Consider the following 14932-nt stretch of genomic DNA (forward strand, 5'->3'; position numbering starts at 1 on the left):
TGAGCTCCTCTCACTAAAAACCACCTCTTAAAGCCTAAATCACACAAAAATTGGAGCACCCACACGGATTAGGGTTTCTGGACTCTCAAGAGTTTGTAAGGGAAGCTAAGGGGGGCAAATGATTCTTTAAATAAGGTGCAAAACCCCGGAAAATTAGGGTTTCATCCTCCAGCTCCTACTCGTTGAGTCCTATCTTGGACTCGACGAGTAGGTCACTTAAACACGTGGCCAAATCTGCTTCGACTTGACGAGTCAGGGCATCAAACTCGTTGATTAGACCTTGCAAACTATGAAAATTAAAGCCATAAAATTAATACCTAAGAGTCGGGGCGTTACATCCTAATTCCCTGGAATTATACTAATGAGGTGCAAGATAGGATTTTTAAATGGTGTGGGGTTCGAAATAGAAGATTCTCAAATGTCAGGGATTTCATTGATTATGCGGCTCTTAGGGGAAATTGCCCAGAAAGAAAGGGATTCTAAGCTTGGTGTTTTATTGTCTTTTGTGGAACATTTGGTTGGTCATAAACGACAAGTATTTCAACAAAATTGATGCACTCGAGACGCAAATCGCTGACAACATTATCTCTACTTCCTATTTTAGGTGTAAGCATAGAACTAATCTTGATTGTGGAACATGGACTGACCTGTGCATTTCACCATTTTCTCATCTTTCTTTGTAACTTTGTAACTTTGTTCCTTTGTTATATTTCTATTGTTTTCTCTTATTGTAAAGGTACTTTGCCTCGTGTTAGTTTCTTATTTGCAAGTGCCTTTTATAATATTAATTTCCGTTTCAAAAAAATAAAAAATGAAAATGGTTGGATTTCTTAATTTCCCTGTATATTAAACTTATAAATGATTTTTTTAATAAAAAGAATAAATAAATAAGTAAGATAACATAATAAATAAAGGATCTCGTCGTATATTGATACTAGTTAACAACGTTATTAATTTAGCGTGGCGAAGTAAATTGTTGAAACTTGAAAGGTATTTGGACCTAAATATCTACACCGGTCAATTTGGAACGTCTACAACCCACCAAACCAACAACCAGCCACCCCTCTCTCTCTCTCTCTCTCTGGTTAGTATACCTATACATACAAAACATGAATCTATATACAATTAAATATTTATGTCGAATCACTGAATCCATGACCCCATATCTCCAAATCCTCTTATATATATAGCACACCCATTTGTATTCTTCACACTTCATTGCTCGTCTCGATAAACCCACTCACGCATTTGACGTGTTTCAACAAATTCTTACATACCAAGGTAAACCCACACTCCAATTCCCTCTCTTTCTTTCTCTCTCTGTGTTCTATGATTCCGATTCTTCTCTAATTTCTTGAAACTTGATAAAAGATCCGGCATTTGTTGTGTTTTGCAAATCAATTCGGTTCAACTCATCTATGTTTTTACTAGATTCAGTCCATTGTGTGATTTGATTTGTTGGTTTTGCGGAGAAATTAGAGGTTTTAGAAAACTTCACTTAAGTTTGATCTGTAGATCTGGTTTTTACTGTTGAATTAGGTAGGGTTTTATGTTTAAGTATTGAAATCGGATGTTCTCAGACCTGTAGATCAGGATCAGTTCTTTAATCACTGGATACTGAATCAAACTTGTCGTTTTATCATATGATCTGATTTGGTGATCGATCCACTTGAAGCTCAGCTAATTGGGTTAGATTCAGAAAAAAAATGTTATTCTGATTTCGAAACCTAGTGGGACCCACATGGAATGTACCATCTGCCTTACTGCTTTTACATTTAATGCTCTTTAAATTTGCTGTATTAAGTTCATTTTTCACAACTTCTCACTCTCACAGATTTTTTTAATGGTATACAACAATTCATTGCATCTGTAGTTGTGTCACAAGCATTTATATCATAAAGACCCAAAAATGGGTTAATTCGTTATCTGTCATTTTATGAACATTGAAGAAAAGGGCACACAGTACCCCACAATAGAGCAGGAATTTGGGGGTATCTGTATTGGCGATTCTGGATTTTTCTACCGGACTATGCACAACATGAACATGTTTTTATTTCTTTTCTTTTAATTTAAAAAAGAAATCCTTCTTTTATGTCAAATTGATAACTTTTTTGCTTATTTTGTATTTACAGGTGTTTTTGAACAAGCACCATGGCGACAGGGCAACTTTTCTCCCGTACAACACAAGCGTTGTTCTATAATTACAAGCAGTTGCCAATTCAGCGCATGCTTGATTTCGACTTCCTTTGTGGTATGTGAAATTACCTTTATACCCTCATACCCAATTCAGTAGAGAATTTATTGTTGCTTTTTATGTTAGCAAGGTTTAAGCTTTTAACTAATCTTTATGAAACTTTTAAATCAAATAGGGAGGGAAACGCCTTCAGTTGCTGGAATCATTAACCCTGGCGCTGAGGGATTTCAGAAACTATTTTTTGGCCAAGAAGAGATTGCAATTCCAGTTCATTCCACGTATGTCATCTTTGTCAATATGATTATCAAATTTGAATATGATTCAATTTTGTACAGTTGAAATATGATGCTAAAGAAGTATTTGAGAAATGGAATAGATAATAAATGAGGGTAAATCTGTAAAAAAAAAAGTTAGGATCTAACCCTCACTTTCTCTATTAAATCGTTCTATGCTTTTGCAGTGTTGAAGCTGCTTGTGCTGCGCATCCTACTGCAGATGTATTTATAAATTTCGCATCCTACAGAAGGTCAGTTTTAATTTTTAAGTTTTTTTTTTTTTTTTATATCATTCTTAAACCTCAGTGCCAATTTGACTTAAAAATTACAAAATTTATATTTAATAAAAGTTTTCAAGTTACAAGAAGTAATAATATTGATTATTCCCCCACAAATGTTTTTTGTTTTCCTTATTTTACAACAGTGCTGCTGCTTCATCCAATCTTGCCCTCAAACAGCCCACCATCAGAGTTGTGGCCATTATAGCTGAAGGTGTTCCTGAATCTGACACCAAGGAATTGATTGCATACGCAAGATCAAACAACAAGGTAAATGAAATGAAATGGGACCCACATTCTAAATTTTCATTTTCAACATATAAATATATATATTAACAGTAATGATTTTGCAGGTTGTTATTGGGCCAGCAACTGTTGGTGGTATTCAAGCTGGAGCTTTCAAGATTGGTGACACTGCAGGAACAATTGATAACATTATTCAATGCAAACTTTACAGGCCTGGATCTGTTGGATTTGTCTCCAAATCTGTATGTTCTTTCTCATTTGTGTAATTACGTTTTCGTCCTTTCAAAGTGTTCATGGAGAAAATATGACTCTATGATTTGTTAAACTTCAGGGAGGCATGTCAAATGAGTTGTACAACACAATTGCGCGTGTCACGGATGGACTTTATGAAGGTAGAAAGATAAACATGAAAACTTTATTTTACATCTGTTACTGTCAGTCAGTCTGTCAGATGCTAAAAATACCGGTTTTGTAGGTATTGCAATTGGAGGAGATGTTTTTCCAGGTTCTACTCTTTCGGATCATGTTTTGCGGTTTAACAACATTCCTCAGGTAGGTTGACATAGTAGTAAATTACCGTTTTACCCTCTTTTGCAATAAGCACAACACTTAACGTGTTTATTTGGGAAAATTCAGATCAAAATGATTGTTGTGCTTGGGGAACTTGGTGGGCGAGATGAGTACTCTTTAGTTGAAGCTCTTAAAGCTGGAAAAATCAATAAGCCAGTATGTGCTTGGGTCAGTGGAACTTGTGCCCGTCTTTTCAAGTCTGAAGTCCAATTTGGGCATGCGGTAATCCTCTTACCTTTCTTTGAAGGGTAGAATCGTAATTTCCCTTTATTTATCCGTTTTTTATTTAAATGTTTTGTCAATTATATCAGGGGGCTAAAAGTGGAGGTGAAATGGAGTCTGCACAAGCTAAAAACCAAGCTCTTATGGATGCCGGTGCCATTGTCCCAACATCATATGAATCATTTGAAACCTCCATCAAGGAAACATTCGCCAAATTGGTATTATATATGTTTTTTTTTTTAACACTTTTTAGGGCTATTTTCGTCAATTTCCATCTTTTCAACTCATGTCTTGTCTTATGGATTTTTGTTCCATAAATTGACTTTTTTGGGGTGTTTTTTTCAGGCGGAAGAGGGAAAGATTAGTCCTGTTAAGGAGATCACGCCTCCCCAAATCCCGGAGGATCTTAACTCTGCAATCAAGAGCGGGAAAGTACGAGCACCGACTCATATTATTTCCACCATCTCCGACGACAGAGGTAAAACACCAACCCAAGTAAAATGACCATTTTGCCCCCATCACTTACTTCTTTTCCCGCTAGTGTTTAAAGATTTTATTTTTTTTTCTGAATTTTTAGGTGAAGAGCCATGCTATGCTGGCGTACCGATGTCTTCCATTATTGAAAAAGGAATGGGAGTCGGTGATGTCATTTCACTTTTATGGTTCAAACGCAGTCTTCCTCGCTACTGCACACAATTCATCGAGGTTTGTTGTTGTTTTTTTCTTAAAAAAAGAAACTTTTATTTATATTTTGTAATTCTATCTCATTTATTTGTTATAATATAATTTATTCACCAGATTTGTATCATGTTATGTGCCGATCATGGGCCGTGTGTCTCCGGTGCTCACAACACCATTGTAACCGCTAGGGCAGGAAAAGATCTCGTATCCAGCCTTGTTTCCGGTACTTCACTTTGAACCAAAATTTTCCAAGTTTTATAAAAAAAATAATAATGATAGGATTGTTATAAAATATTGAGTTATTTAATTTCTGATTTGTGAAACAGGTTTGCTGACTATTGGTCCACGTTTTGGTGGTGCTGTTGATGATGCTGCTCGATACTTCAAAGATGCTTACGATAGGGTGAGTCGAGTTCAGGGATTTGGATTCCGTACCTAATTATATATTATAAGAGTATATTACAAGAACGGTCCTTGGGTTTCACAACATTTTGCAATTTAGGGACCTAAACTTTCAATATGTTTTTAATTTTGGTCCTTATTAGTTATTTCCTTTCAACTTTAGGACCTTTTGGATGAGCGTTAATTTCAAATATTTTGAGAAACTCAAGGACCATTCTTGTAGTTTATTTTAAATATAAAGGAAAACACGAAATAAGGACAAAGTGTTCGAGATCTTAATTTTTTTTAATTTGTGTTTTCTTTTTCTCAACAGAAACTTTCCCCATATGAGTTTGTTGAAAGTATGAAAAAGAAGGGTATTCGAGTGCCCGGAATTGGTCACAGGTACTTTATTTATAGAACAGGTTGTACTGTATTTGACATGCCCAAGAATGAGGCAAAAGTTGCAATTTTTTGTCTCACCTAAAATGATGGGACTCAGTCTCTTGTCTTTGAAAAGACATAAATGCCCTAGAAAGCTTGTCTACTATGATTCCCTAATTTAATAATGTGTGTTTGGTGGTTGTAAAAAAAAGGATCAAGAGAGGGGATAACAGAGATAAGAGAGTGGAGCTACTACAACTATTTGCACGAACAAATTTCCCATCAACAAAGTACATGGAATATGCGGTTGAAGTGGAAACATACACTCTCTCAAAAGCAAACAACTTAGTGATGAATGTTGATGGTGCCATTGGTACCCTTTTCTTGGATCTTCTTGCGGGCAGCGGTCTCTTCACCAAACAAGAAATCGATGAGATTGTCAGCATCGGTTACCTCAACGGTCTCTTTGTCTTGGCACGTTCCATTGGTCTCATCGGGTAAGTCAACTTCCATTTCAATTACAAGAAATAGCAACATACTTTCATTTGTCGTTAAATTAACGACAAAGTTTGTACATTGTGCATTATTTTTTGTATTTTGTCTATGATGAATGAATGAATGAATGAATGCTGATGTTTTGAAAATTTGTAGGCATACGTTTGACCAGAAGAGGTTGAAGCAACCACTATACCGTCACCCATGGGAAGATGTTCTTTACACCAAGTGATTCTTCTGTGTTGTATTGTAATAGTAATACTAATGCATCATTGTTGGATGTATTTCCTTTTGTTTGTTTGTATCATTTAGCTTATGGCTTTATATTTCGATTGTTATGTGGAGGGAGTCTTGAGTCTTGTTTCGGAACTTTACAAAAAATAACACAATCATATGGAGCATTTTTCATTCTCTTGTAATAGTTTCCTTGTAATTGTTAATGATATCTTTGTTTCTGTTGAATGAGTGAAGATCTATAAAAGCCTAAGTATTTCAAAATCAAAATTATCAGAATTAAATATTCACATTCGATTTCTTTTTATCAAAGTATAATATTAATGATGTTAAAGTGTTGGGTCTTTGGAAGTGGAGTCATTTCCCCGAGTCATCTTTTTCAGGAACACACTAAATAATAACCTATAAATATGGAAACCAAATTAAAAGCAAATAAATGGAGGTACAATGCTATAATATGGTAGATTTATGAAGTACAATGCCCCAATGGTGTGATAGTAAAAAATGGAAGTATGATGCTATAGTAAAGAAATAGTTGGAAGTATATTGCTATTAAGGCATTATTGTACTTTAATCACCTATAAATATGAAAATTAAGCAATAACAAACAAGTGGAAGAACTATGCTATAATAGCTCAAGTTTTTATAGTACAATGTCTTAATAGGAAAAGGCTAAAGGTCCAATGTTGTAAGAAAAAAATGAAAGCGGTATGGTATAATAGAAAAATAAATGAAAATACATTGCTACTAAGGCATTATACTTCTCTAATCACCTACAGATATGAAAACAAATTTGTAGAAAATAAATAGAAGTACAATGCTATAATATGGTAGATATATCAAGAACAATGCCTTAATAGGAAACGCCTGAAAATGTAATGTTGTAATAAAAAAAATCAAATTACGATGATATAATAAAAAATAAATGAATGTACTTTGTACAATCAAGAAATAATTGTGTATAATGATCTTTAGTAAATATATCAACACTCCCCCTCAGTTTGAGCAGGGGGTTCAAAAATGATTAAACTGTTTCTACAATCAAGAAATAATTGTGTATGATGGTCTTTAGTAAATATATCAACAAACTAATGTGTAGATGGAACATGTAACACATGCACTTGACCAATGGCACTGCGTTCCCTAACAAAATGTAAGTCTATTTCCACATGTTTGGTTCTTTGGTGTTGGATCGGGTAAGAAGCCAAGTACATGGCACTGACATCATCACATAAGACAACCGTAGTATGAGATAAAGAACATGAAAGCTCAAGTAGGAGGTTTCATAGCCATGCAACTTCAGCAACGACATTCGTTACCCCCGTACTTGGCTTCGACATTAGACCGAGAAACAACATGCTGATGCTTGGAAGACTAAGAGATAAGGTTATCCATGAGATAGTCATAAAACCAAGAAGTAAACCGATATGTTTGAGGGCAACCAACCCAATTGACATTAGTGTAAGAAACCAAAAAACCGACATGAGACAGACATATGTAAAGACCCTGCGACATAGTACCTTGAAGGTATCGAATAATATGCTTAAGAGCAAAGAAATGAGGTTCATGAGGATCATGCATATAGATACATATTTGTTGAACCGCATAGGCAATACTCAAATGAGTGAATGTCAAGTATTGGAGAGCACCAACAAGACTTCGATAAAGAGGCGAAATGGTCACTGTCTTTCTAGTATTAGAAAGCTTGGGTTTGATGTATGTGGGAATACTACAAGGATTGCAAGAAGACATGTCAACACAATCAAGTATCTCTCTGACTAAGGTAGTTTGAGATAGAAATAGACCATGCACATTCCTAGTAGCATCAATGTCGGGGAGAATCCTTGAGCAACAAGGCTGACCCATGTAGCGATCAATCTTGCCGTAATTGTTAAATTTATGACGGTACAACCAACGACAACTAACTATATTTTCATTGGGAGTAGAAGGGACAAGATACCAAGTGTGGTTTTAGGTAAGATCTTCCATTTCATTGTCTATGGCAGTTTTCCAATTTGGATCATACAAGGCTTGAGAGGTGGACCATGGGATATGAGAGATGTAAGAGGTATCAGAAAGTTCAAGAATTTGACGAAGTTTTAAGGAGCCTGTTTGAGAATGGGTGGTCATGGAGTGGTGATGACTAGGATTCATAGGCGGAGGGAGGAGGCGTAGAGACACCTCACAACTGAGGAGATGGAGATGGCAATGAATCCATATGGACGAAGTCAGAGGTACTTGTGTGAACGAGAGGAGAGGTAGGAATAGGAATATAAGAAATAACATCTTCATGGACAGTAGAATCATATTCAAAAGGGGTGGGAGTTCCATTGAAACTTTGTTTGGAAAATGGTCCTTATTAAATATGACATGACGAGAGTCAGCTCGAGACATCAATGTCCTTTGTGATCCGGAGAGGTGCTGAGATAGACGTATGTACTTGACCTCAGAAAGAGTTTGTGAAGAGAGATAGAGAATATATTAGGATATCAAAGACATCCAAAAAATATCTGATAGTCGTATGAATGAAAGAGGCCAAAAAGGATTTCATAGGGAGTTTTAAGGGATAAGGTGGAGGTAGGTAAGATGTTGAGGGTGTGAACCACAGGGAGAAGGGCTTCAACCAAAAATTCGGTGGGAAAAGAATCTTGAAAAATATATGTTTGAAGGATGTTATTAATGATGCAAATAGCATGTTCTTATTTACCATTTTGCTGAGACGTGTAAAGACAAGAAGAATGAACACGTATGTCACCAGTATAAAATTGTTGTAAAGGAGATTGGTCATTGAGTTCATGACCATTATCACATTTAAGCATTGAATTTCATATTTTAACTTATTTTTAATATATTCTTGAAAATTTAAAAAAAAAACAGTGTAAACATTAGATTTGGCACAAAGAGGAAACACCAACAGAAAATGTGAGAAGTCATCCAAAAAAAAGAATATAGTACTTAAAACTACTCATACTTAAAACATGATAAGTTTAATTCAAAGGGAAAATGGCACATTATCCTTACAATGTATTGCACGTTTTCACATACAATCCCTTAACTTATTTTCGTGCTTTTTGAGGGAATATGATGGGTTGTGATCTATCATTTTAGTCCTTGTAACCTAAATTAACCGGTGGAAATGCCACATGTATACTTTTCTTAACCATGAGGACCATTCTAGTTGTATGACTATTAACGGGATTACATGTCATCAAATAATTTAAAAATTAAACAACAAACTGAAGAACACAGATCACACGATTGGGAAGGGAAGATCTTGTTCTCCGGCCTCTGGTGACCATATTCTCCCATTACTACAACCCTAGAATACCCCCACTACAACCCAACCAGGAACACCCCCACTATGATGACGATTGGTGATTAAAGGTGACAAGAACTAGGCAGCAACGATCAATAGTGATGAGACATAAGCATCGACGATCAAAGACTTTAGAGTGACGAGATCCTATACCTTCCTCGTTTTTGGTTTCTATTCGTCGGAAACAACCATGGAGGAGACGGTGATGAGATGTAGTATTTTTTTATAAATGGTATTGATAGTAATGGGATGAACTTGGGTATATGTAACGCTCGTAGATCCGGGCTAGTCAATTTAGAGACGATAAGCATCAAAAATGATTTTTTGATGGAAGATTATTTAGAAGGATTAATCTTAATAAAGTTGTAGTATATGTAACAAGTTTTACGTTCATATAAAGAACACCAAAAATCCTAGTTATAACGAAGAAGTTATGACCTGTCGAAGTTTCGCGATAGAACCGACACGACCCAACGCGACGTAAATAGTGAATTTAAGGTAGATAGATATCTATCCTTAGTGATCTAAACGAGATTCGAAGATGTATTCGATAGTAGTCTAACGATAAAAAGACAGACGAAAACGGAGTTCAGATGAAGGAGTTATGAATTTCGAACGGAGTTTTCTTGTCCCGACCTACTAAAGATAATATATAAGTAATATATTTATAATATATTAAAAATAAAGTCAAAAATAGCCAATGGAGTCTAAATGAGAGTTGTAGAGCATAATCTCACCTACGCGTCGATATAAAGAATGTCGAAAACGGAGTTCGTATGCGAAAGTTATAAATTTCTGAAGTTCGGGGCGCGAAACCCCAAAACTGTCAGATACCACGACGTGGCAAGCAGTGCCACGACATGGAAAGTCTTCTGACACCTCCGGGAGTCCCCCAGATGCAACTTGAGATGACGCATGCAGTGACGACCAAGCCCACAACGTGGAAAAAGGTGCCACGACGTGGCAAGGGCAGATTTTGCCCTATAAATAGATTTGAAGGGCCAGCTGAGTTTGGTTGCTCATTCTCTCATCTCTCTCCCATATTACATCGTTTTACGTGCAATTTTAACCCCCTGAAGCCCCGGTATCACCCCGAGACCCGAAGCAAGTTCCGAAGCCCGAAGATCCCGAGAATAAAAGAGTTTCCGAGCCGAAGCTCTGCCCGCGAGAAACCCGGTGTGTGAAGTGATCCCGGTTTCACCGAAGAATACTACCATTGCAAGCCGTAGTGCTGTTCGATCATCTTCTGATCAAGTGAGTGTGTGATCACTTTCTTCTAACACATAAATATTAAGTATTTGCTATGAAATACGTGCTATGTGTATAATACAAAGATGTTTATATGTGTGAGTGTGTGGTCACTTTCTTCTAACACATAAATATTAAGTATTTGTTATGAAATACGTTCTATGTGTTTATATATTGTTTTTTATTTGAGATGAGTATGGAATGGATGAACTATATAGGCTTTAATGAGTTAAACTGTATATATATTTTGTATCTACGAATATGTTGGGTAGGACATGGGTAGATGAGATCCGTGAGTATGGATCAGATCAAGAGGTTAGTTTTAGATCCGTGAGTATGGATTAGATCAAGAGATTGGATTTAGATCCGAGAATATGGAATAGGAAAAGAGATAAACTTGTTATTAATCCGGGAGTATGGATTAAGACATAGTAAATTGTCCCTAGTCCGGGAGTATGGATTGGGCACAGTTTAGATCCGGGAGTATGGATCAGAACAGGATTTAGGTATAGTAAATTGTCCCTAGTCCGAGAGTATGGATTGGGCACAGTTTTAGATCCGGGAGTATGGATCAGACCAATAGGTAAACTTGTTATTAATCCGGGAGTATGGATTAAGACATAGTTAATTGTCCTTAGTCCGGGAGTATGGATTGGGCACAGTTTTAGATCCGGGAGTATGCATCAGACTAAGAGATTAGTTTAGATCCGAGAGTATGGATTAGACCAAGAGGTTAGTTTTAGGTCCGAGAGTATGGATCAGGTGGAGAGATTAGTTTAGATCCGTGAGTAGGAATCAGATAAAGAGGAAAAGTTTAGATACAAGAGTTTAGATCGTGGAGTTGTGAGAATTGATTGGGTGGGATAAGAGTTGCTTTTATATGGTGAAATTATATAATTTTGGATGTTCTATATATATTTATATGATATAACATTGTGGGATGAAAACCCTATATGCTCACCAGGCTCCCAAGCCTGACCCACTCAGTTTCCTTTGTATCATAGGTATCGATACGAAGATATATTTCACGGAGAGATTAAAGGAGATGTAAAATCTTCAGTGTAAATAATGTAAGTTCTGTTTATGCTTATGTGTCTGTATCGGAACATGACATCCCGAGATTTTGTTATATAATGAAAATACATTTCTTTAAGGAAATGCTTTGATAAATCTTTATCATATTTTGGGAACAAATTCTGCAACTGTTTTCTTTAAAAGATTAGTCTGATTTTAAAAACAAGCATAAACAAATCGGTCTTTTCTGACCGTGAAAAATGGGGATGTCACAGTAGAGTGGGGCATTGGAGGTTTCTGGAGCCGATTGGAGATGATTCACAACAAGAATTCTTCACCGGTGCTTCTAAGGACATGTAGATGGATCAAAATGATTCTGGAGAATATTTTTGTTAGACTCATGCACAAACTCGTAATACATCTTTTCACTTGAAAAGAATAAACAAGACATCGATGGTCAGATTCTTTAAATTTGGTTTGTGTCTAAAAAAGATCATATGTGTATCTTTAGATATGCGAATTAGTTTGGATTCCAAGATGTGGTATATTTAATGGCTATTCCTTTTCAATTCTAGATTCTTATGGGTACATGTGCCCAGGTGTGATTTAAGTCATTTAACATGTGGATTCCTTTTCAATTCTAGAATTAGTTTATAATTGAGATGCAAAATTTTGAAATTTAACATTTGGATTAGATTACCTGATTAAAATGAAATACAAATTTTGATAGAAACAAAGGAGCTTTTGGCGGAGGTTTCCTGGTGGTATTCGAAGGTAATGAACTAGTTGTGAGTGGTCGGTTGGTTATGGAGTTATAAGGTAGGTTTAGGGTGGGGAAGAAGATGAATAGTAATGGGTTTATTAGGTGTTTCATGGGGTTGTACATTCAAAGTCAATGTGGGTTAATGGAAAATGGGTTAACAAATGTCTGTGTGGCAAAGGGGTAACCGAATGACCCCTTCATTTTGTCCAAAGTGACAAATTAGACCCGAAAAAACTAACTTTATACCCTCAAAAAGCATGAAAATAAGTTAAGGGACTAATTGGGAAAACGTGGAATACATTGTAGGGCTAATGTGTCATTTTACCTAATTTAATCAACTTATTTATATTTGTAGAAGACGACGCAAACAAAAGACGACAATGCTTTCCTAGTTGACACACATGGCAACAGGGAAGCTTATTTGAAGAAGACACAATGAAACGCCGAGAATGCAAGAACTTCAAAATGGAAGATCCAGGATGGCCTAATCGATGATTCCATGTAGGGAGAGACACCACAATAAGAGAAATTGCAAAGGAAGACGAGGAGGAAGAAGTAATAGGATATAGATTGTCGGTGATTTCGCAACACTGAAGAAGATTACCTGAATCATGATCCTTTACAAAAAAAAAAGCCAAAGGGGTCAAAAGTAATCGAGATTGAATTATCAACACTAAATTTTGAACATACACACGATTTTTGGCAGTTTTATTAGATAAAAGTGTTGGAAATGGGTGTCCAGTGTCATAACTAAATTTGTATAACTGTGGGAATAATAACAGTGTCCTTTTTGAGTTGCCATTGATTTAGAAGGTTGAGATAAATAGTTTATTAATTTATCATAGCTTGATAATTAATTAAAAACTTATTAAAATTAATTTAAATTAATTAGGAATTGATTAAAGGTGTAGGGACTAACTGTTAACTATTCAAAAGTTGAACGAGAGGAGCATTCTAGAATCCCTAAAGGGTGTGGACAATTTTGGGAGCTACTAGAGATGGACAATTTTGGGAGCTACTGGAGGCTTCCAGAATCATTCCATATAACTATTGGATTAAGTGTCTAAGTCCATAACTATTTTGGGATGTAGTAGACCCGATTGTGAGCATGGTCCTTTTGGGTTGCCTTCACCATAGCAACTGATAGGATGAATTAAGGAGAAAGAGGATTAATTATGATTTATTAATATATTATATGAATAATATATTAAAAGAGAAATCATATTGTTTAATTAATATTAGTCAAGAATTAATAAGAATTAATTTTGGCTAAAAGAGATTAATTAAATAAAGGGGATTGATTATGTAATTATAAGATAGTTACATAAATGGGTTGATGGACTCCATAGAAGTTGGAGTGGACGGAATCTATTGGGAAACCCATAAGAATTCGTCTAAGGCCTCTAAGGGGAGAGTCCATGGGCTACTTAGGGCCTAAGCAGTCAAATTAGGGTTTCCTAGTTGAAAACCCTAATATCCTACCTATATAAGGAACCCCTAAGGCCCCAAAAATGTGGTGAAGTAATCCCTAAGGGTTCTTGGACATTTTTTTGGTGCTCCTCCTCCTTCTCCTAGGTCATCTTGTTGCTCATGGTGTTTCTGACTCCATTAGAGGTGCAACATTTGAGGCTCTAAGCTTTCAAAGGTCAAGATCAAAAGGAATTGAGATTGCTATTGCTACATAACAATCAAGGTAAGATCTAAACCCTAATTCATATGTTAATTCGATTATTATATGCTAGATCTAGGGTTTATGAGCTTTGGATGATTATTGCATGTTCATTAGACAAACTAGATCTAAAGCTTTAGGGTTTGCATGTACACCATATGATTGATGTAGTGCTCAAAATACATCAATAACAGATAAGGAAATGATTTGAATATGGATTAATTCATATTATTTAAGTGATTCAAATAAGGGTTCACCTGCTTATCACCACAACTATATAAAGGACCTCTAGGGCCTTAGAAAATTCAGCCATTACTCATAATAAGGTTGAGAAACTAATTTCTCAAACATTTATCCTCTCTCCTAAATATTCTTGGGTTTTAGTCTTTTGGGTGCGAGCCATTAGAGGCATTATACTTTGGGTGCTAGTCCTTCTAAGTGATTGCAAGGAGTTCAAGTCTATAAGTGATCAACGGAAAATACAATTTTGTCCTAAAGGTTTGTGATCCTTTCCCTTTTGATTATTTTATATTCATGTTTTAAAAGTATGTTGTTATATTAGTAAAACTTAGATCCTAGGGCGCCTACATACTTAGGATGATTTTTGAATGTTTATGCTTCCTTAATATAGTGTATAGAAAACCCAACAAAAAGAACATAGTTTAATTTAAATTCATGTTGACAAAATGAAAAGAAAGTGTGGTCAATTTGACTGACAGGAAGCAAAATACCATTATCAACCATGGTGGACTTATGGTTACACGGAGTAAAGAAAAGCATATTACAGTGATTAAATGAAATATGAGAGTTCGCACTAGCATCCATGTAGTAGTTGCTATCTGGAGGCGATTGAATAGGCATTGCTTGAAAGACTGAACTGAGGTTGGTCATCTGCGGTGAAGGAGATTGAACTGGAGCACCAAAAAATTTCTTGACTGTTGTGGAGATGGACCGAGAGTAGT

The 14932-nt window shown here is 35.8% G+C and overlaps 1 protein-coding gene across 1 annotated transcript; it reads left to right on the forward strand.

Moving 5' to 3' along the window:
- Positions 1–1144: 1144 nt before the first annotated feature.
- Positions 1145–6188, forward strand: LOC145057743 (ATP-citrate synthase beta chain protein 2). Its single transcript, XM_079005630.1, has 17 exons — positions 1145–1281; positions 2133–2251; positions 2370–2472; positions 2655–2720; positions 2894–3017; positions 3101–3235; positions 3325–3385; positions 3469–3545; positions 3630–3785; positions 3875–4003; positions 4131–4263; positions 4363–4490; positions 4584–4689; positions 4793–4869; positions 5182–5252; positions 5444–5728; positions 5883–6188. Exons 2-17 carry the CDS (start codon positions 2152–2154, stop codon positions 5956–5958), a joined length of 1827 nt encoding a protein of 608 aa, XP_078861756.1. The 5' UTR covers positions 1145–1281; positions 2133–2151; the 3' UTR covers positions 5959–6188.
- Positions 6189–14932: the final 8744 nt, after the last annotated feature.

The sequence above is a fragment of the Lactuca serriola genome, chromosome 6, assembly GCF_051521515.1.
Source record: "Lactuca serriola cultivar US96UC23 chromosome 6, Lser_US96UC23_V15, whole genome shotgun sequence".
Taxonomy (NCBI): domain Eukaryota; kingdom Viridiplantae; phylum Streptophyta; class Magnoliopsida; order Asterales; family Asteraceae; genus Lactuca; species Lactuca serriola.